The sequence below is a fragment of the Channa argus genome, chromosome 12 (genome assembly GCF_033026475.1).
Source record: "Channa argus isolate prfri chromosome 12, Channa argus male v1.0, whole genome shotgun sequence".
In the NCBI taxonomy this organism is placed as follows: Eukaryota; Metazoa; Chordata; class Actinopteri; order Anabantiformes; family Channidae; genus Channa; species Channa argus.
The window spans coordinates 21580709-21602715 of record NC_090208.1 but is presented as its reverse complement, the minus strand read 5'-3'; the positions used below and the strand labels follow the sequence as shown (position 1 = coordinate 21602715).

At 38.8% G+C, this 22007-nt stretch overlaps 3 protein-coding genes across 3 annotated transcripts; all 3 read right to left on the bottom strand.

Moving 5' to 3' along the window:
- Positions 1-103: 103 nt before the first annotated feature.
- Positions 104-7570, bottom strand: fam113 (family with sequence similarity 113). The gene is made up of 9 exons (XM_067523094.1): positions 7562-7570; positions 6456-6537; positions 6198-6277; positions 5868-6100; positions 4972-5122; positions 2759-3078; positions 2284-2302; positions 1620-1926; positions 104-664 (listed from the first exon to the last, which is right to left on the bottom strand). Exons 1-9 carry the CDS (start codon positions 7568-7570, stop codon positions 516-518), a joined length of 1350 nt encoding a protein of 449 aa, XP_067379195.1. The 3' UTR covers positions 104-515.
- Positions 7287-16857, bottom strand: rpgrip1 (RPGR interacting protein 1). Its single transcript, XM_067524397.1, has 29 exons — positions 16714-16857; positions 16213-16260; positions 15976-16096; positions 15588-15793; positions 15378-15480; positions 15017-15157; positions 14670-14775; positions 14516-14539; positions 14278-14424; positions 14092-14165; positions 13647-13867; positions 13446-13552; positions 13268-13318; positions 12995-13174; positions 12753-12870; positions 12450-12613; positions 12004-12349; positions 11654-11805; positions 11292-11524; positions 11013-11128; positions 10656-10876; positions 10167-10369; positions 9893-9959; positions 9709-9775; positions 9413-9507; positions 9064-9253; positions 8886-8970; positions 8678-8805; positions 7287-8253 (listed from the first exon to the last, which is right to left on the bottom strand). Exons 1-29 carry the CDS (start codon positions 16799-16801, stop codon positions 8009-8011), a joined length of 4047 nt encoding a protein of 1348 aa, XP_067380498.1. The 5' UTR covers positions 16802-16857; the 3' UTR covers positions 7287-8008.
- Positions 16858-18118: 1261 nt separating this feature from the next.
- On the bottom strand, positions 18119-21733 carry LOC137138306 (E3 ubiquitin-protein ligase TRIM39-like). Its single transcript, XM_067525373.1, has 8 exons — positions 21605-21733; positions 20495-21067; positions 20302-20397; positions 19792-20025; positions 19300-19447; positions 19159-19185; positions 18901-19046; positions 18119-18806 (listed from the first exon to the last, which is right to left on the bottom strand). Exons 1-8 carry the CDS (start codon positions 21680-21682, stop codon positions 18375-18377), a joined length of 1734 nt encoding a protein of 577 aa, XP_067381474.1. The 5' UTR covers positions 21683-21733; the 3' UTR covers positions 18119-18374.
- Between the last annotated feature and the right edge of the window lie 274 nt (positions 21734-22007).

The window sequence follows — 22007 nt, the reverse complement described above, 5'->3', positions numbered from 1 at the left end:
TTGGACCACAAATTTTCAGTTTTGACTGTTCTTATGTCCTTGTCCTTTTAACATTACACACACTAAAGTGGGTACTCTGGGCTGAATAGGGCTAGCAGTTAATCATAAAATGTATTTTTCTGATAATTGTCAAAATGTAGCAGATTGATTTTGAACTCTAATAAGTGATTTAACTTTAAGATAAACAAGTCTGTCTTCAAATCTACTTAAAATCCACTTTATTACAACACAGCATGTTACACATTTAAAAATGCTTTGGAATGAAAAGTGCAGTTAAAGTACATCTGGTGTCAATCAAACAACGTTACAAATTTACAATATAAGAAAATGACCAATGTGTATGTTACATTGAGTGTGAACTAAACAGTTAAAGTATTAATGTTTCTTCCTGGTTAAAAGCGTTTTGTATAATGTCAAGACCACACTTGTGTGAAATATTACTGCAGATGATGCAGGAGATGGACATAGGACATGTTACATGGACTTTGACCAAGATTGAATTATGTATGTATGTTTTAGTAGTAGTGGGCATGATGGGTATGTTGCATTGGTCTATGATGAGTGTATGGAGCATAGTGGTGTCTGGTGTGTCTACTCTTCATCACACGATGATGATGGTGCATGTTGTAGGGTTCAAAGTGATGGAGAGGACTGTAGTCAAAACCTGAAAAGCAAACAAAACGGTTATTTCTTTAAAAATTAAAGAAATGCAAAAAATAAACACTTATCAGCCATAACATTACGACCACTGATAGGACTTATGGAAATATGGGTAAGAGTAAGGATTTAAGCGACACACATTTAGCAATGACTAAAACTGGGTCAGAGAAACTCCAACACAACTGTCGTGGGATGTTCTCGGTATGACCAAGGTTCACCAATGCAGATGGGGAGCAAAGGCTGGACAGTTTTGTTTAATTCAGTAGAAGAGCTACTGTAGATAGAATTGCTGAAAATGTTTATGCTGATTCCAATAGAAACAAGTCAAAACAGAGTGCTGAACATGTAGCATAGCCGCACACCGGGCAGGGTACCCATGCTGATCCGTGTAAAATGGACAAGTAGCAAATTAATCACATTTTCTTTAACATGCTTGTGGCCAGGTGCGTCATTTACCTGGGGAAGAGATGGCATCAGGATGCACTATGAGAAAAAGGCATGCCACCGGAGACAGTGTGATGCTTTGGGCAATGTTCTGCTAGAACCATTTGGGTGCTTCTATTCATGTGGATGTTACTTTAACACACACCACCTAAACATTGTTGCTAACCACGTACACCCCTTCATAGAAGGGCTGATGACAATGTCATGTGTCAGCATGATAATGCACCTTGCCACACTGCAAAAGTGCTTCACGATGACCTCCAAATTCTCCAGATCCCAATCAAATCAGGCATATGTGGGATGTGCTGGAAAAAATAGAGGGCTCATCTTGCAACCTACAGGACTTCAAGGCTCTGCTACTGACAGCTTGGAGCCAGATATGACAGCATAACTTCAGACTTCTAGTGGAGTCCATGCCTCGACAGGTCAAAGCTGTTTTGGGGGAACCTATTCAATGTTAGGCTGGAGGTTATACTTTTAGGGCAAAGTGTAATTGGACCTTGATGCACACTTACCACTTCTAACCTGTCCATGTTTATACTGTTGCCTGTGGACTGGTAGAGGGGGCTGTGATGTGGTGAGGGCAGGTCTGTAAGCTCCAACAGCCCTACGGCGATATGTCTGTGGCTGTGGGTTGTTCTCAAAGTTCAAGTAGTCATGAGGAAGGGAATCACTGAAGAACTCCTCACTGTAGCCAGTGTAATTTTCCTTTGCGGGGTATCTCTCTGAGCAAAGAGAGACAAAGAGTGAAAGCTGAATAGATTCAAGAGAATGAGAGGGGGGAAGAAAACTATAATGTACAATTCTGTTAAAAAAAAAATACTTTAGAAGGAAACTGAGACCTACTATTTTCAGCCATGTTTTAAAACTGCAACAACATTGTCTCTTCTGAAAACATGTCTACAGCACATGACACTGAAATTTAGTGTTTATGGTTTAGATCTCTAAAACTCTTGTGCACTCACACTGCACTAAAAAGGAGTTAGAATTTGACATTGTATAGACAATGTAATTGTCTGGCTGTAAAACAAAAAAATCCCAACAAGACAACAAAACATGTTTAGTAGCTCAAGGACCAAACAAAATTAAAAAGCCTTAAAATTGTCTGTGTAGATGTTTTAAAGCTTACCCATATTGAAAAAATGGTTACTAGGGAGATGGTAGTCGTCGTTAGAAGACCTTGCTACTTGATGCACTCCTAAAAAAAAAGACATCAGAAAACAGATAATTTTAAAAACAAATGTTTTACTACTTTCTGCCGTTTAATCTCAGTAGGCTAAAAAAAAAAAAAAAAAAAAGAACATTAATTGAGGACATTTACAAATATCAACATAAAATAATTATGTTTTCACTGCGATCACCTCAACAATTTCCTTGTTACTGTGATGCAATATCTTTGTTCTGTCCAAAAAAACAAACAAAGAAAAACAAAAACTTATTATTACCTGACATTTTATCTGCAGAACTGAGAGAATTTCCCCAGGCTGGCTGCTGATCACTTGCTTTAGTATGATCTGGGGAAAAAAAGCAATTTTTTTTTTAAATTAATAAAACATCTATATAAAAAAAATCAAATAGCAAAATGAATGCATAACATAAATACACATGTTACTGAGTTATGCTATTAACAGTACTGAAAACACCACCCTATTACTGCAGTGTCCTTAAACTACACATTTTGCATTGGGAGTGTATATTCTGAGACTGTGTGGACTCTTCCTCCTCACCTACAGAAGTCAGTGGACAGGGCATTATGATGCCCCAGGCTTGTGCAATGTGCTGTAATAGGAGGGAGGTTATCTTGCGGTGGGCAAGAGCATTCCAGTGGGCTCCATCCTTTGTACGGTGGTGCAGGGAGAAGCGGAAGTTAAAATGGAGGTCCAGCACATCCATCCCATAGGCATCAGCCAGAGTTGCACTGTAGAAATTAGCTTCAATCACATCAAAACGCAGGTGGGAAGCCTTGTGTTGAATCTAAGGCCAAGGAAAGAGGACCAAAGCTGGAATAAGTACACAAACACATTACAAATGTACTTAAAGTACAAAAACACAGGTACTCCTCTAGAAAATGACATATTAAAACACTAGTCACCTTGATGCTGTTTGTTCCACATGTGCCTCAAAAAAACAAAACAAAAAAACCTTCCAGCAAAAATCTACAATTTCCAGATCTTGTTAAATTTATGTACATATTCGGGGAGAAGATTTGACCAAAAACCTGATTTCTGAGAATTTAATTTGAAAAATCATTTATTGTATTAACATATGGACAACACCCTCACTTAAAGGAATATTGGGGTATAAACACCAGTGAAACAAAATATTTTGTGTGAAAGGACAAAACATTTTATTTGTGCCGTAAACTGCTAAAACGGTTTAAAGCTAAAATGTATGGCAAAGAAATAAGTCTGATTAAAACAAATAGGGTCTATAAGATCTCTGTTATAATAGCAACTTGGTGTGAAACAGAAAATAGGCTGGACCTGATTTAACCACTTTATGTACTGACAGCTGGGTAATAACACATTGTTTATGTTAGACTGGCTTTTGTATTAGGATCTGAATCTGCACAGTGCATAGTAACTGAAGGTTTCAAAATGTAGAAAGCATAAAGTACATTTCCACCATAATTGTAGTGAAGTACCATGAAATATAAAGAGTATAAATGAGTACCTCAAAATTGTAAGTTTAGTATGTAAAAAAATGTACATGGTTAATTATCACCTTTGGAAATGGCAGGGCTTTAATGGTTCTTTTATAGTTGTTTCTGTTTGCATCCATAACTCGGTTGCAGGCTAACAACAGTATTTTATCAAACCTGTTAATGTCATCAATCTTTGTCACGGCTTTTAAATCCAGTGGGCTCCATCCTTTGGAAATCCTTTGAATCTCTGTATTAATTATCCTTGCATATAAATTACATTGGAATATTAAGAAACACAATGTTTGTTAATATTGATGAGAAGAACAAAGGATCTGGACACTGGGGAACTTTGAGATTCAACAGCTCTGAACAAAGGAAAGGAAATGGGGAGAATTGCACCTGCCATCCTATGATTAAATCACACAAATGGACAAAGACTGGACAAACTAATAATTAGGGCTGGTTCTGTTCTGGGGAGAAGCTGGACCCTCTGCATGTTGTGGCTAAAATGGGGAATGTTGACCAAACTCCTCTCAATCTTGGACAATCCCTCCCAGCTATTCCACTTCGTGCTGGCTGCACAAAGGAGCACTTTCAACCAGAGACTAATTCCGGTCACGTGCTCCACAGAACACCACAGGATTTCCTTTCTCCCAGTGGCCATTGAACTGTTCCAACTCATCCTCCTTCTGTAAAAAGGAGGAGGACTAAATGGTCAAAAAGTATTGTTTTTATTTCATTTATTATTTTTATTTAATTTAATTTCCATGCTTACTCCTCTAGCTTGGGCTTTTCTTACTTATTGATCAGTAGATTATACTTTGGTTTGGTGGAAGTTTTTTTACTTTCTTTATATGACAAGAGCAGCCAAAAAAATTTCCTTATGGGATCAATAAAGTTGTTGAATCTTGAATCTTTAATAGGTGAACACAAATATTATCAGTGTTTCCCACACATACAATATTTCTGGGTGAGCTGCCCAAGTATATTTAATGCATGGCCAAATATATTTAGTATATTTGGCCTGATGCGTTGACCTTTGCTGCATAAAAGGTCAACGCATAAGTGACCTGTACCACTGATGTGTGCATCTGATGTGAATTCCCAGGGAGAGTTTAAGAGGAGATATTATAGGCAGACTGTTACTGTAGACAGTGCCAATTTGACCCAAGTCCACAGTTTTGTCTTTCTGCTTATGATGCAGGTGGGTGTTGATATCCTACCTCAGGTACCAGGAAACCACCTCTAATCCTTTCTCCTAAGGGCATTGTGAGGCTCCATATGACCAGGGTTTCCTTTGGCAGAGTCCCTCTAAGCTCATCAAAGAACTTACATAGGTGGTTCTTGTAGTCATCGGTCCAAGTGGACTTGTATCTGCATACCCCAACAAAGACAAAGACATAACTATGACAAACAGATTCACTACGTAAACCTAACTTGTTATGCAGCAAATGTGTTCACATTAATTTGGATGTGTATGAAGTTTGTGAAACAGTAGTTTTTTAGGACACTAAAAACATAGCTGTATTGAATTGTTCATACTAACCTCCCCCATAATTACCATTTGAGTAAGGGGTAGAGATAAGATTTTGTGTGCACTGACAACTTTATTTATCCCAGAAGGGAAACTGCTTTGTCTTGGATAAGGAAGAAATGATAAATTTACACTTCAACCACATCTTTTGGGAAATGTAAACACAGTTTTTCCCAAACCAAACATCAATATGTCTGGAATTTGATTACAGGTTTGTATATCTCCAAATGCACGCTGACTTTTAAAAATAACATCTTACACATCGAACAAGTGCAATTTTAAAACATGAATAATCCTAATATTAAAAAAAAGATGTACGCAGACACACACACACACACACACACCAAAAGAGCAAAAATCTAGTACCACTAAATAGGAACTACAACTAAATAGGAACTTTAAAGTGACTATTTCAGTCACTTTAAAGTACTATATGTGATCTGTATCAATCTCTGCTAGCGAACAGCTTACCCACAACCGTTCAACACTGCGTTCTATTTATGACCAAGTCAGTTTTGCAATATAAAAGAGATTGCTAGGTAATCATTACTAGTAATACTATTAATAATTACTATGGCTACTGACCTTGATATATCCCAAACACAAGAGTTGACAATGACTACATCTGGTTTCAACCCATTGCGGAGGTCTTCTAGGATGCTCTGCATGTAGCAAGAATAGATACGTGTCACAAAGTAGAAGCGGACCAGGTGGTGGGGAGACTGAAACTGCCGAATCTCTCGATACGCTGTTCCATTGTGCATTTCACCCAGACAGCCCCCTTCCACTAGGTGGTCCTGCTCAAAGCTCATCTCACCCTGAAGAAATGAGGATGTGGGAGTGAAGACAAAAGTAACAAAAAGGATGACACACACAAGCTACCCATTTAATGAAGTAGGCAGTGTTAGCGCTTGCCTTGTTCTTGAGTTGGTTTAAAGTGAGGTATTTCTCCTTCTGTAGCAGCAGAACCAGGTCTTTGTATACAGACCGCTGAACTGGTGAGGAAATGCACAAAGCATCAAAACGGACTATGTGACAAGATCTGCGTTCACAAACCAACAATTTAATACAGGAAGCAAGATTAATTATTTTGTAAGGTTAATTAAAAAGGGTCACAATCTTGACCTGCTGGAGCACTGTTTGAATGAGGTGGTTAATTGAAACACTACTCACTGGAGTCTCCCACCACCACAACGAACTTGTTATGCAGCAGCTGACGGGCCTGCTGGTGGCTCACAGACTGCATCACCTCCCTCTAACAATGACAAAGGCACTTTTTGGCATTAGAACATTGAAAAAGTGAAACCAATTTAGTCTTATGTTATTGAGTTACCGCAAGAATATTTAATTATATCTATTTAAATACTTACCATTGTAGAGTTTAAGTGCACAGGTTAACTAAAGAGGCGTGTTTCAAAGTTTTCGCGCTGCTTAAAAAATCTAGTAAACACTAACGCTAGCTAGCTAACCTTAGCTTTACGTTAACCGACTTCACTGTTAAGGAAATATCACAACCTGGACCTATTTACTTCGAGGACTCAACCCTCATCAAATGCCCTCTTGCTCTTCTCTAAAATTATTTGGCAAGTCCCACTATTTAAAAGTTGACACTACTGAAAATATCATAACTTCTCGCCACTTGACTCTGCCGTTATTCTTACGTTTAACGATGCCTTCAATGACTATTAAACTTGTGCGCGCTTTGAACGCAGTCTCGCGATGCTAATTTACACCTGCAAATACGTTGAAGCATTTCCCATGCTCTGTGTCAAGTCATTAAGAAACATTATTTTCATATTAAATTATTTCATATTTAATATTAAAAACTAAATTAATAACATATTTAATATTAAAGTCTTAAAGCATCTGTATATGTAAAAAGTTCTTTCAATTGGACATAAAATAATAGAAAAACAAACATAAATAAATGGCAAATAAATGGTTTTTAATATTCCAAATGATTAACTGACAATTTACATTTTCTCTCTCTGAGTTTGTGCCCTGTTCCCTTAAGACTCAGTTACTGCATCCCTATGTTTGAATAACACCATCGTAGGTTCACCAAGTTTCAGTTAGTTTGTGGTAAAAGATGAAGACAAGTACAAGTACTTTGTTCCTATACTAAAGTACATTTCTCATTGCTTATTTGAGTAGATTCAATTATTGCTGCTTTGGCTGTTATTCCAATATATTTAAGAGCAATATTTATACAGTTTACTCAACTACATTTATAATCAATGTTGCATTATTAGATACATTATTAGTTACAATCACATTACCTCGAACATTTCATAATAAACCACTTTTCCTTTTTAAAGAAAAATTAAAACAAATCACTTGCAAGGCAGGAAACACTTCACTATAACAGGCACAGGAATAGTGTCAGTTCCTCCTTATATGGTCTTATTTAAAAGAGTTATTATTCATGAGTTTTTTACAGACATACAGTACAACACTCTAGCATAGTGTGTTATAAGGACGGACTACAAAAAGACAGCACTAGTCCTATAACCTTAATACCAATCTTACCACATGTCATCTTCAATATTTGTATTGTATTTCATGATAAATACACATAATTGTGTAGAAGCAAGTATGAAGAAATGTCAAGTAAGATCATCTGGACAAAATTGCTTTATTTCTGTGCTTTTACAAATGTGGATGGAACTATTAACATGTGTGCTTCAAAACTAACGCAAGTTCTCATTTCATCTCATTTAATCTTATTAGTAAAAGTCACTGTCATTAGAATCTATCACTTGTATTTGATTATGTTTCCTCTGTTCCTCTTGCTCCTCTTCTTCCTTCTCCTCGCCTTCCTCTTCGTACTCCTCCTTTTCCTCTGTCTCATCCTCTTTCTTGGTCTGGACTTTCTGTTGAAACTCCTGGTATATCCCATTCAAAGCTTTTGCTGCTTCCAGGGACACCTTCAGATTACCTATCACCTCCTTCTCTTCATCTACACTGAAAACTGGAGGAAAGAAAAAATAGTGGCAGAAATTTACTTTAAACATTATTAAAGTATACACATGGCCAATGACCTGCAATTGCCTGAAGCTGAAGGAGGATAATGATAAATGTGCAGTCTTGGAAAGATTGTTGGTAATATGTACTATGCTACCAGGCACAATGATTTTTTTTTCAGTGTTTCTATAATTTATTTTGCAGCCTTATTTTGCAACTTTTTTATTTTTTGTTTACAATACATATAAGCTATAGTATTCAACACATTGTGCTACAAACATTCTGGTCACACATAGATGCTCTAAAGTACTTTAAAGGCTCTTGGTAGTGCAATGGCATTAAATAGAGTAGTCCATATTATAAACACAGCCAATGGGTTTCACTTCTTCCTCAGAAAAATAACACTAAAAGTATCAATTAAATACACCTACTATCGATTTGCTGTTCGATGATATCATTTCCTGTGAGCAGCAGTTCCTGTAGGTCCAGAAAAGCATGCCCGATGTCCACACACTCCTCATCATCATCCATTGGCTCGCTGACTACTGTGAACTTTAACCTGCAATTATACAAACACCAACACAGGGTTACATTTTGTCATTTGGCTATAGAGACATCCAAAAAGACAAACAACACTACCTGCCCTGGTTGGGGTCAGAGCCCTCAAGCATGGTGTAGAGATATTGTCTGAGCGGAGCTGACTGTGAACCATCCACATAGATCACTAGTAGAAAAACAAAGAGGTTTTGGGGTAAAAAAAAATTAACAGTCACAATAAAACCTTGTAGGAAAAAAAAACATACAAAATCTCTCTCACCTCGTGTGAAGTTGTAGTGAATCTCCTCCCCCTCTGTGGGTTTGCGGAGGGACATGGGTGTTTCTGTTGTTTCCATAGGGACACCCAGCAGCCGATATTCCACATAAACCCGCTGCACTAATTCATCCAGCGCCACGTGTGAGGATGGTTCAAACGTTAAGGACATAATCTCGACTCTCAGCTTGTTTCCCTGAAACCCAATCAAAGCCTGTTCATTTAAGAACTTAAACAGATCAAACAAACTGAAACATTGCAGGTCAAACTTGTGCCAGATCTACAGACGTAAAACATACAAATGTTACACCACTTTTATTCCTACACTTCTCTCATTTATTTATTTAGCATGTACCTTTTTCATGTTTTGTTTTGGTGGAATGATGATTATGTCGCTTTCTGAAGAACTTGACTCTGAAGATTCAAAAGCTTTAGTGTCTTCTGCCATAACTGTAGGATAAACAAAGTAGCATGAGGGAATTTATTTACTTTAAAATTACACTGAAAATTTAGGTAGGTATTTTGGTTCCAACATGATATTGCATTCAATTGTTTTGCATGTTTACATTTGACACTGGCAGAGTAAAGTAAAATAACAGAGAAACTCAAGGCTTATGTTTAAAGGCCTATAATGTGTATGTGAATAGTTACCACTCTTATTCCTCTCCTCATCTACCTCCTCTTCATCCACTAACACATTATCCACAGAGGGAAGGTCCTAAAGAAAAAAATAAATGATACATGATGTACAGTTATCATATAGCACAGTTTTGACCACTGACATTTCCTGCAGAGGTGACTCAATCAGATGATGACAGAGTAAATGAGGACTTACCAGAGTCCCAGCATCGCTAAGAGAGCTTCTCCTGGATAGTGTGGCTGGTGATGCTCCCTCTGAACATCTTCAATAAAATTAAATAATTTTGTCAATATTTAAAAAATGATTGACTGAACTGTAATTTGAATCCTTTTTTCTGTTTACTTTTTATAATAGTTTGCTTTATGAGGATCCTGTTTTTGCACAACAGCTTCAGGAACACCGGACACAACAATAGTACAACAACAAGAGAGTGGTTTATTAAAAGGACAAAATATAATCAACAGCTTACTTGCTAGCTGGTAAATGAGAGGGTGTGGGCAGACTTGGCTCGGGTGTCACATGGGGTGTGCCAGGGTACAGGCCGGTTGACCTCTTGGTGGATCGCTTCCTGCCTGTGAACTGACGAGTGGCTTGTAGTTTCACGGAGATGGTTTCCTTTGGCTGGATGTTCTGTGAACTTTTCTGTTTGACAGGTGGAGGCCGAGGCTGTGGCTGTAAACAAGTTATTGGTAAAGAAACTTTAGTTATTGTCCTAGTTCTGTTTGGTGACTATAAATTACAGGTGTATAAACTTCACCAAAGGTTTTGTCTCTTTAAGATAGTTGATTACTCTGGCTAGAACTTGTTTACATAAGCCTTTTGGTGCCACAATGTCATTGCCACAATATCAGTAAAATGCAAACTTCTTGGAAATACATGAATTTGATCAGTTCTCTCTTTCTTTTTTGAAAACAAATGTCTATATACAACTGTACAAAAATATACACTATAGTTTCACCTTCACTCTGGGCTTGGCTATGGGCCTCTGTGACACATCGGTCTCCCCTGTCTTCTTCTCGTTCAGCTCAGTGATTTCCATCTTGCTGTCCTGCCTGTCCACTTCCTTTCTCTGTCTGCCCAGCATCGTGTCTGCAGGTGGCTGGAAGGGATACTTCCATTTTAGCATAACCCTGACCATGCCCCGTGGTGCTCCAGCTGGATCCCTCAAAACATAGTCACCTGACAGGAGAGAAACATTTCTGAACAGCTGAGTGGGCTCTTTAAGATAAGGCCTTGACTTGTCTTGTCTTGACTATTGCTTTTCTGACTTTGATGATATACTACTAAGTATTTCTTCTATTTTCCTTTCTCTTACCTCTGATCTCTCTGCCGGTAGCCAAAGCTCGCAGTGGGATTGGGGTCTTGGCCAGATAGGCTCGTGGTATCTGGTCATCACCGTCATCAAATACATACACCCAAAGACTACTAGACCTTGGCAAAAGTACAGTTGAATCTTTTTGTAATATTTTGCAGAAACGCGCATTCTATATCATTAAAATAGCATATAACATCTTTAGAATTGTTAAGAACATCGGTGATGTTATTCGTGAATTTGAGCGACATTGTGCTTGTATCCTAAATAACAAAAAAATACCTCAAGTATTGAAACAAATCAGTGGTTACAGCCAGTGGGTAGCTGGTGGCATCATTGAACACTGGGTCAGTGGTGCACTGTACTGTCTGAGAGACGTGAGGTGGCAGATCATAGAACCTGTATGTCAGGTAGGCATCAGGAAGGAGTCCAGGCCAGCGAGTATTAAGGCCCACACAACGTTCCAACATAACCATCAGCTCATTTGGGATCCCCCCTCCAAAGTCATGTAACTCCTGTTGTAATTAAAAAAATATCTCATACATACAATATAAATCTCTAAGAAGTTTAATAGTTTTTTTTTTTTATTGTGAACTCAGCAAAAGAACTGCAGTCATGCTCTGGAACAAATGACATCATCTTACCTCATGGCAAATGTCTTGCCACCCATTAAAGATCTGCATTGGACTCCTCTGTGTTGTTTCAGTAGGTCTCTCTACCACAGTATCCACTGGCTCTGCAGGAGGGAACAGCCGCACCCAGAAATCCACAACACCAACAATTTCACCTTCAGGACCTTACAAAGAGACAAAAATAATCACCTTGTTGGAAAAGAGTTGAATCCTGCTTTTTTTAAACTAAGGCAGTTAGGTGATCAAACACAGGTGCTTTAGGTTATTAGGATTTGTAAAATATGTATACCATGTGATTATATCAGACTCTATGCAGAGGGAACACAAAATTCTGTATTGTTTATGTATCCAACATTACTTACCTGTGATATTGACACAACCACCGATACGCTCCCCTCTCCTCTCAATTGCAGCCATAAGAGACATCCCCCCACTGCCGTGGGTCACAAACCTGACCCCTCCTAATGCCTGGTGGAGCTCTACTGTCACTCTTGACCCCTGACCTCCCAGTCTGCCCAGATCACGGGCTGTTAGAGCATAGCGGGACGTGAACCCATAGTTGGGCTGGTTGCCTGACACCAGAGGAGTGGAGTGCACCTCAAAGTCCAGGAGACAGTAGGTGCAGAAGGTCATGATCTCCTCACCTTTGTGCACTACTGGCCCAATGCTACCCATAGTCCGAAGTCCTGCCGGGGTGAAGGTGGCAGCCTGGAGGTGCAAAAACAGTAGATATAAGATTTCTGGGAGATTTGCTTGGACTCTTTCCGTATGAAACTAAATTATTTCAGGTACAAAGTAAGGCTTTCACCTTGAGGTGGATCTCCAACAGTGACTCTCCAGGCCTGAGCTGAGAAAAAGGCATGTCTTCCTCAATGGGCCGTACCACATCTTGATCTCCACCTGGCCAGGTGTACTGTATTGGTATGGTTCGTTTGTAGTTCCTTGGGCTGTATGCTAACTCTTTCAACTGAGCTAAAGAGCAGAAATAGGAAAATTCTGAAGGCTGTACTTCTACAGTACAGTTTTAAACACTCGGTAACAACAAAAACTAAGTTATCATGAACTTTAGTTTTAAGATACTGGTTGCCTTTGCTGTCATAGCTGTTTTTACCTTGTAAGGTGTAGATCTGTAGCGCTCTTTTTGATAAAAGTTTGTCCTTCTCTGCCACCCCTTTCTTGCTTTCCTCTATTACTTTTTCCATCCTCTGGTTGGCTGTGTTCAACTCTTCCTTGAAGATAAACAGGAACAGAAAATACAGTGACAGATGGCAATGATATCTGTATAAGTACTCACCGGAATTGTGTATATTTGACAAGTGTGTTTAGTGTGTACTCTACAGTATGTGTGCGGACCTGCAGGTCTTTGCTAATTCTGTGCTCGAGCAGTAGAAGTTTTCTGGTTTTCTGTAACTCCAGCGAAGTCTCAGCATGTGATGCCTGGATGTTTATCAACTCAAGGGGTGAATCCTCGACCTTCCCATCAGCTATTAGGAAACTCAGACCCTCCCTCCTCTCTTGCTGCATCCTAAATGCCTGAAGTTGCAGGGAGAAAATGAGGCTTTTAAACAATTGATTGAGTCTGTTCACTAACAAGCAGGACTAACAGATGTATAACAGAGTGCAAACCTTTATCTGCAAAAGAGTTTCACTGAGCTCCTCCACACTCATGTCGAACTCCTAGGAGTGAGGAGGCACAGTTAATTAAAACTATGTGAGGAGATGTTCCAAAAGCAGGGTAACACAGTGGAAACTGATTTGTTAAACAGCTCTCCAGGAGTATATTATTATTTTTTTTATCTCTGACCTTGGTGACAGAGTCCAGTCTTTCCTGCAGAGCAGACACCTTCTCTCTGTATTGGAGAGCCTCCTGTTCCAGATGCTCTTGCTTTTCTCTCATCATCACAGAAAACCCTATATAAAAAAAGCTCAGGACATTTTAATCTTTTTTTGGCCCATTGGGGGTTGTCAAATATTTTAAAAAGTGAATCCTCCTTGATTGAGTTACCTCTCTCTTGCTTCATTTGCTCCTCTAGTATATCCTTCTCTTGTCTCAGTTTCTCCTTCTCCAGTTCCAGTTTGCCTCTCTCCTCCCTCTGTACTTGCAGCATTTCCTTTAGTCTCTGGATTTCAGTCGTACAGAAGATTTCCTCTTCCTCCTCCATCTTTTGGTCGCCTGCTCTTTGTTTTCCTACTTTTCCACTGGGGTTGCTTTGTGCTGATAATGTACTACGAAAGAGGACAGGTGAACAGGTGAATAAAAACACAAAAGGAGAAACATGAAAAAGAAAGTTAAGATTTGTCATTGTCAAATGTTGAGTAAATACGAGTGTCCTTGTTTTCACAGAAGCAAATCTGATATCTTTCAGGCCTCATGGTTAATGTAGTTATCACTTTCAGTACATTGCATATTAGGGATTAGTTTGCAGGGAAGTAAAGACTTTATCATGCACCTTTCTAATAGCGAGTCATAGTTGTCTTTTATCAGATCTCTCTCTCCCTCCAGGTCTGATATTCTTTCCTGTAGCTGAAAGACAAAGAATTACTTGTTTCTTAAATAAAAGTCTTTTACACTGAAACTTTTATCTGTCATCTGTGGCTCTATATTTCATATTTACTTGCAGGCACAGACATGATACCTTTTCCAGGTTCTGTAATGACAGGGTGTTGGTAGTAAGTTGCCCCTCCAGTGCCAGTGCTCTTTCTCTCTCCTGCTTCAGCTGATCAGTCAGTTCCTCTACTTTCTCCAGCAGAGCTCCCTGGCTTTCCTTCAGTGACCTCTGACACTTGGATGAAAACATGACAAACTGAAATTGAATATGATCATGGTCCTGTAGTAAAATATTAATTGATCTTTGATTGTGCAAAAGCTTTTACCTCTTCCAGTTGATTCTCATATGTCTGGAAAGAAAGTTAAAACAAAATAAAATTATACAACAGCAAAAAAAATAAAACTTTTGTGTGATTTAAAAACCCAGCGAAAATAAATCACATGCTCCTAAATGAACAGCTGACAGACAGGCCATCTTACTTCTTGGAGGTCATTGAACTTCTCCTGCATTACTCTGAGGGCAGTGCTCTTGTCTGACAGCTGCTTTTGTAGATGGATCAAATCCACATTCTCTCTAATAGTTATTCTGACAGGAAAAGAAGATGTTATTACATAATTAAATACTTTTATTAAAAATGTTATTGACTGGTACACTTGTAGCCATACTGTGTAGCTACTGGTCGAAAGACCAATACAATGTCCTTCTGTAGAAAATGTGCTACTTCATTTATATATAACATATTAAATGGTTTTTAAAAATCTACTTGAGTAAACAGCAGTACTAGCTGTACTAACAGTAGCAGGAGTGGTAATTGTTGTGTAGCTACCTGTGTCTATCGGCCTGCTGCTTCCTCATGTCTCTAACAGTTTCCTCTATCTCCTTCTCTTTGTCCCTCAGTGTTTCTCTGAGTGCCTGTGCAGTCAGCTCCAGTTCTGCCATCCTCACCTGCTCTGTCACACTGGACCTGCTAGATAGTAGGGGTGGAGTGGTCAAGGTAGAGGAGTTTTAAGGTACAGGAGAAACACAGATAGTGAGATGAATATAAATGGATGATCAGAGGTTTGCATAAAGGATACAAGACAACGATGATTAATGATACAAACAGAAAGAAAAATAGGTGTGGAAGCACTTGTGGTGAATAAAATACAGAGGAGTTTTAAATAAAAGAGAACACTCTAGACACTTACAATCTCTCCATCTCTGCCCTGGTGTCCTCCAGTGTGGGGCCATAGCGAGGCGGGGCTGTCTGAGCTGCTCTCCTCACTCCAGCCTCTACTTCTATAGTTTTACCTATCAAGAAGAAAGTACAGATGAAGGTCAGAGATCTAAGTGGGAGAAATCACTGTAGCCTGTGTTTATATGCAAGATTGTTTTTATTTTTTATTTTTGCAACACACCTTTGCTGAACTTGTATGGTATACGTCCCCCCAGATCCATAATATGCTGTTTGGCCAGGCTGAGTTTGCTCTGTAGTACCCCTTTCTGGCTCTCCAATGTAGCCACACGAGCTTCCAGCTCCTGGATGGTGTCCTCCATGTCCCTCTCTTTTACCCCGCTGGACCCAGGAGTAGCCTGTTGGAGACGCAGCAGCCTTGTGGACATCCTGCGTTAAAGAAAAAGAAGTAAACTTGTCATTTATTTTAAGGGACTTGTTTTCATCATATAGCTCCGTAAATCACACATACAGCTGGAACAAGAATGGGTGTCCCAGCTTCTCCATTATTAATTATGCTCAAAAGGTGTAAAGTAAAGAGTTTGGTGTGTGTGTCACTGTCCCTGTGTCACCTGCGTAGCCTCTGCTCCTGTGTACGTGTGTGTTGTCTTAGCACACTGTTTTCCTCTTGCAGTCGATGACACAGGTCTTCCAGGTGCTCCCTGGGAAACCGAAACAGACGCTGAGGATCTGCTGAAGACAGGCAGCAGAAATATATATTTCCCTTGATTGAAGAGGCACATAGAAATATATATTATATAATGCTTACATATTAGACAGAAAGGCTATGTTTTGAAAAGCGCTGTTACTTTTTGTTACATGATGCTTCCTCCATGGCTTCACATCACGTAGGGTATCTAAGGTCATAAGAAGAAATTGACTTTTAAATAAAGTATAATTACAGACAGCCAAAGGTTAAAAAATAATATAATAAATATAAAATGTACTTCTACTGTTGAACTTTATACACCTGCAACACCAAACTGTATGTGATGGGTTGACATATTGGACAACATGATTGTAAAGCATTTTATGACACAACTGGTCTTGGTTGCCTTAATGTTTTAAATGTATTTTAAACATTGTATTTATAACTAATAAACGCCTACTCTCCTTTTATTTGGATTATAGTTGACTACTAACCTGCTATCAAATAACCGTGACCCAAAAATTAACATTTGTATGTCTATTTTATCCTTACTGTCTCCTTTTGAGCTATGACCTCTGGTGGTAATTTTTTGAAAATTAAATGACTTGTCACACACATGTAGACTTATTACAGATCATTGCACACATCTATACACACAGACCTGGGACAGTTGGCATCAGTCCTCCTTTCATCAGTCCAACATCTCTGACTGGGAGATCCCCAGCTGTCTCGTCCACCACTGGCGACATCACACCTCTCCACTCATACGCAAGTCAAGAAAAGGAACACTCAGAAGGTTTTGGTTCTTGAAATATCAAGTTACAAATTCAGACAAAAAATTAGGTTTTTAGGACTGCAGAAACACAGATGTAACTAAATGCATAGTTAAATAAATAAATAAATACAACTTTGTATCACGATCTAAGTGGCCATTAAACTGTTCAACTTACCCCCCTTCTATAAAAAGGACGGCGGCTGAATGGTCCAAATTGACAATTAATATAGTTTTTATTTCATTTATTATTTTTAATTCGTTTAATTTTACTCTTTTAGCTGTTTTTTCTTACTTATTGATCAGTTGTTTATATTGTTTATTGTCTTGGTTCTGTGGGAGTTCTTTGCCTTTCTTTCTACTTTCACATGGAAAGCAGCTGTAACAAGGCAACACAATTTCCATTCGGGATCAATAAAGTTGTTGAAGCTTGAATCTCAAATCTTTGCTGTTTTTTTGCCATTACAGTGAATATTTTTTTACTTTCCATCATTAGCTTAATATAGAGCAAAACTGCGAGAAGCAATACTTTCTGTTAAACCCAGAGAAAAACCTGTAAACTCCCTTGGTGAAATGGTACACGGAGAAGCTTTAATGTTACACTAACAGTATCGTGCTACATAAAAGCTTCTTTTTAGGACTCATTCTTATAGGACAGTGGGGCGTTTTGATACACCCTCCTACAGTATGACCCAGTAAGAGCTTTATTATATAAAGTTAATGTATGACTTACCCTTGTTTGCTGGTCCGTTAAAGCTGTTTCCCTCTAGAGTAGCATTCCTGCTTTAATGGTGTCCATTGTAATCTGCAGGCTGTCTTTGTGTGTGTGTCTCTGCTCTGTGCTTGGATGATACCATTTTAATCCTTTTTTATCCCTTCGTCTTTCACAGTCCATTTCATCCCGGTCTTTACAGATAGATTCCCAAGTGGAAATCCTTTCTAAAATTATTAACACTGTGAAATGTGTTTGTTTTTGCAATATCTGTGTTTGTATGCATGAATTTAGTTTATTGACATACCTTTTAGTGTATAGTTTTGTGTACTGCCAACCCCCAAGACTCAATCTTGTGTCAGTCTTAGTGCTCCATCTGCTTTGAGGGTAATCCTATATCTTTGCTAATCAGATTATCAACCATGAGGTTGTAAAATCTAAGACATGGTCTGAAGTCAGTATTGTACCTGTACCAATTGAGGTATTATTTGACTGTGAAATATCAACTGTCTGTACATAGGTTATAAGTCCTAAAGCAACACGTGATGGTAAAGAAACAAGGAGAATAACGCAAGGGAGGTTTGATAGATCGCAGTCGTAAGTTTATTAATGAAGGAACAAAATCAGAAACATGCATCCAGTGTGTTTGTTGGGAACGAGATAATAAAAGACATGATGACATTTTAATGCTATTAAAAAAAGAGTTTCAAGTCATTTTTTGACATTTACAAAAGTTTTATTTTGGAATATTTGTTCTTTATGTTTTATGTATTCATATGAACACTGAGCAATTTCATGTGGTGTACCTGATAAAAAAACAGATAGATTATAGATTACATTATATTGTAATATCATCTAAATCCCCACCTCCTCTGACTTCACTAACAGGGCAAATGACGAGGGGTGATTTGTTGCTGCCACTGTCACTCATTTCTGGGTTAAAAAAGGGAAACATGGTCTCAGTGAATTGGAACTGTGTAAAGGAATAGATGAGTGATTTGGACTCAGCATCATAAAAAGACACTGTCCCGTCGTCATAATCTAAAAACACCCCAACAACCTGTGGCCTCTGAGTGAGACACAACAGTTCTGCATGTTCTGCACATGCCCGGTACTGGATGCCCTTCCTCAAACAAATAGCCCAATAACCTTCCTCTGGGCACAGTGTCACCAAACCTTTCCGGTGGACTGACTGACGAGCTAGACCCAAGTCCCACGCTGTCTTGCCTCCTACCTTCACCTCCCAGTAGTGCCTCCCTGTGGTAAAACCCTGCAGAGAAAGAGAGCTTCAATCCCCTCTGTATATATATTTACAGTATATATGCAGTATAAGGAACACACAAACTACATATTTTTTTTCCCACCTTGGTAGCCAGGACACATGGCGCTGTGTCAAAACGTTCTGGTATGTCCATAAGGTTTTGTTCAACATCTCCATCCCAGACCTGTCTCCCATCTTCTGATAGAACCAGCCAAGGGTTGGCTGTCTTGGGGTCCAAACGAACATCAACTAGAACAAAGACACAGTTTACGTGAAACTTTAACTTGTTTTTTCTCCAGTAACAATAACAATGCTGACAGATAGACAGAAGAAATATGAGATTCTGTAAGTGTAAGTGTACCTGCATATGGCAGCATCTTCTCATTGTCTGTAAGAGAATAAAAGAGCCAAACTCTGTCAAACAATGTTCACGTGTTTGAGCTGTAGTGAAATTCAATAAAAAGAGCAAATGAAGAAATGAGAAACATTTTCAAATACTAACCTTCAGTGGAAAGCTTTTTCAACGCCAACTGAAGCTGCTCTTTAATTATGGCCACAGCTCTTGTTGTGATTCCCAAGCATGTGTCTGAATGGACCATGATGTCAGAGCAGACTTTAGCAGGTGGAGAAGAATTCAGAGCAGGAAATCTCTGATGCACAGAAATAGGAGATAAGACTGGACAAAGTAACATGAGACGAAATACAGTTTGAATAAAAAGAGAGGGAATATACTCATGACGTTTTTACTAACTTGATAATTTCATTTCAGTTTATTTCTTCAAAATGCTCTCTGGCAGATCTGTTTCTACTATATATTTCTCCCTTCAAAATCACATTTTACATAATGCTGAGTGTAAAAAGACGTTTTGTGAGGATTCAGAGCAAAACTGAATAACACAAGTATTCTTCCATTCAAACTCAAGTACCTACTTATATTTTTAATGATTTTTTCTTATAGCCTATCATTCCCTCTTGCTGTGGGTAAACTCCTAACCTGCAGAAGATGGAGGTGGTCTTCAGTGTGGTAAAGCTGCTCCATCTCAATTCTCTTTCTTTCCAGCTCTGTGATTTCCAGCTCCAGCTCTGCAATCAGCCTCTGTGCTCGGTGCTCTGCTGCAGCCTGCTTTCTCTGGATCATCTCCACCAGCTCAGCCTGACTATTCTTCATTAATTGAAACAGAATGGAGAAGACCCTCGTGCTTTCTTTAACATCTCTCTTTGAGTTTTCCTGGACACATTCAAAAAAAAGTTGTTTAAGTAGAGGCATCAGGAAATGCACGAGAAATGCTTATGGAGTTTCTTTAGTATTATTAGTGTAGGTAATATATTGCATGGTAACATTCTAAAAGGCCTTTTGGAATAACTCTAATAAACCACAATTTTTCTGCTATTTAGATGTGTGTGTGTCCTGCCACTTTTCTTAAATTTTTCTACATGGTAACATGTTTTAACTGCTTATGCAATAATCTAACTGAAGCACTTCTATGCTGTAATATTGACACACTTTGCTGAGCTGCACAGAGTGTTTGATTTCCTCCACTTTCTGCAGTCGATCCTGGATCATCTGTTGAACGTCAGTCTTGTTCTTTTTTATCTGAATCTGAACATCATAGGAGGAATAAAGACAAAACTGGAATCAAAGTCCAAAAGTCAATAAAGAATTGAACAATTTGATGATGAGGATTAAAAAATCTCACCTTCCTCTCCTGACTCTCTCGCTCCACTGGAACAGTATCATGACAGCGGTGGTCGGTTTCAGTGCACAGGATGCAGACACACCTCTGGTCGCTCCTGCAAAACAGCTCCAGCAGCCGTTGGTGCCTTTTACACATTCTGTTCTCCAGCATTGCTACAGGTTCAATCAGCTTGTGAATCTTCAAAGTAGCAACTCTTAGGTGAGGCTCCAGGTGACTCTCACAGTATGAGGTCAAACATATGAGGCAGGACTTCAGGGCCTTTGTCTCCTTCCCAGTGCACACATCACAATATATACATTTCCCTGCCATTGATATTAAATCGTTCTGCTTTCTCGCTCTTATCTGCTCTGACATTTCCTTGGCGAAAGAATTTTCACAGAGCTCTGGGCGGCCCTCAAAAATGGCCTGACATTTGGGACAGCTGATGGCAAAGCTCTCATCCCAGTGTGATGTGATGCAGGTGAAGCAGAAGCTGTGCCCGCAGGGGATGGAAACAGGATCAGCGAAGACATCCTGACAGATGCTACACTGAAACTGCATCTCTGACAACATGATGTTTGGGGAAGCCATGACCTTACAAATAAGTGGGAACATCAGTGTTACGCGATTATGAACAACAAATTAATATAATTAATAATTTACATTTTGAGTCACAGAGGCATTTTATGTTTTAACTGCAATCACCTCAGAAATAATGGCATCAAAACAAACAGTACAGGCCACAAAACTGTTTAGGACTTTTGTCATCATTGGCTCAGTCAGTCAGACATACCACAGCTTACTTATCATTAACTTTTACCAACCCTGCCCACTGGGCAAAGTCCGGGTGCAAAGTCACTTTACTCTGCCTTTCACTCACCCTGTTAAGTTTGAAACATGCACTAAATACACTAACATGCATATTTTTTTCCATCCAGTGTAATTCATTATCCTGCAAAGATTTAGTATATGCTGTAGTGAACACAGTCCCACACTGCACACTATGCCAAGACATGAAGAGCTTCGAATGTAAATCCACATTTTACCTGCCTGGTAAAAAGTACAAACACATTGTAAGTTACTAACTACAATGTGGAAACATAACTATCCACTATTCTGTCTTCATCTTACCTTGTTGATTAACGTGAGGCTTGACTTCTGAGGTAACAAAGACGAACACTGCATGGAAGAAGCCAAAGTCCTTTCCATCTCGCTGTTACCACTCCCTCTAGGATTTTTTTTTATGCAGAGCTTTTAAACTAACATGTTTTTCCAGTGTGGGAGGAGTATATAGATGCCTTACAGGGTTTGCATTGTGTTTCATTTCTTTGTATTGTGTTATATAATATTAGTGGTATTGCTTTGTAGTACCTAGAACAAACAATTAAGTACTTAAATACATAACTCACTTCCAAGACACTCTAGTTTGAATGAAAATGGAAAGAAACATACACCTAAAGTCACACACATATCACAATAATGTAAACTGTAACGTTTTCTAAGCAGAGATTATTTAACTGTTACAGAAAGGATG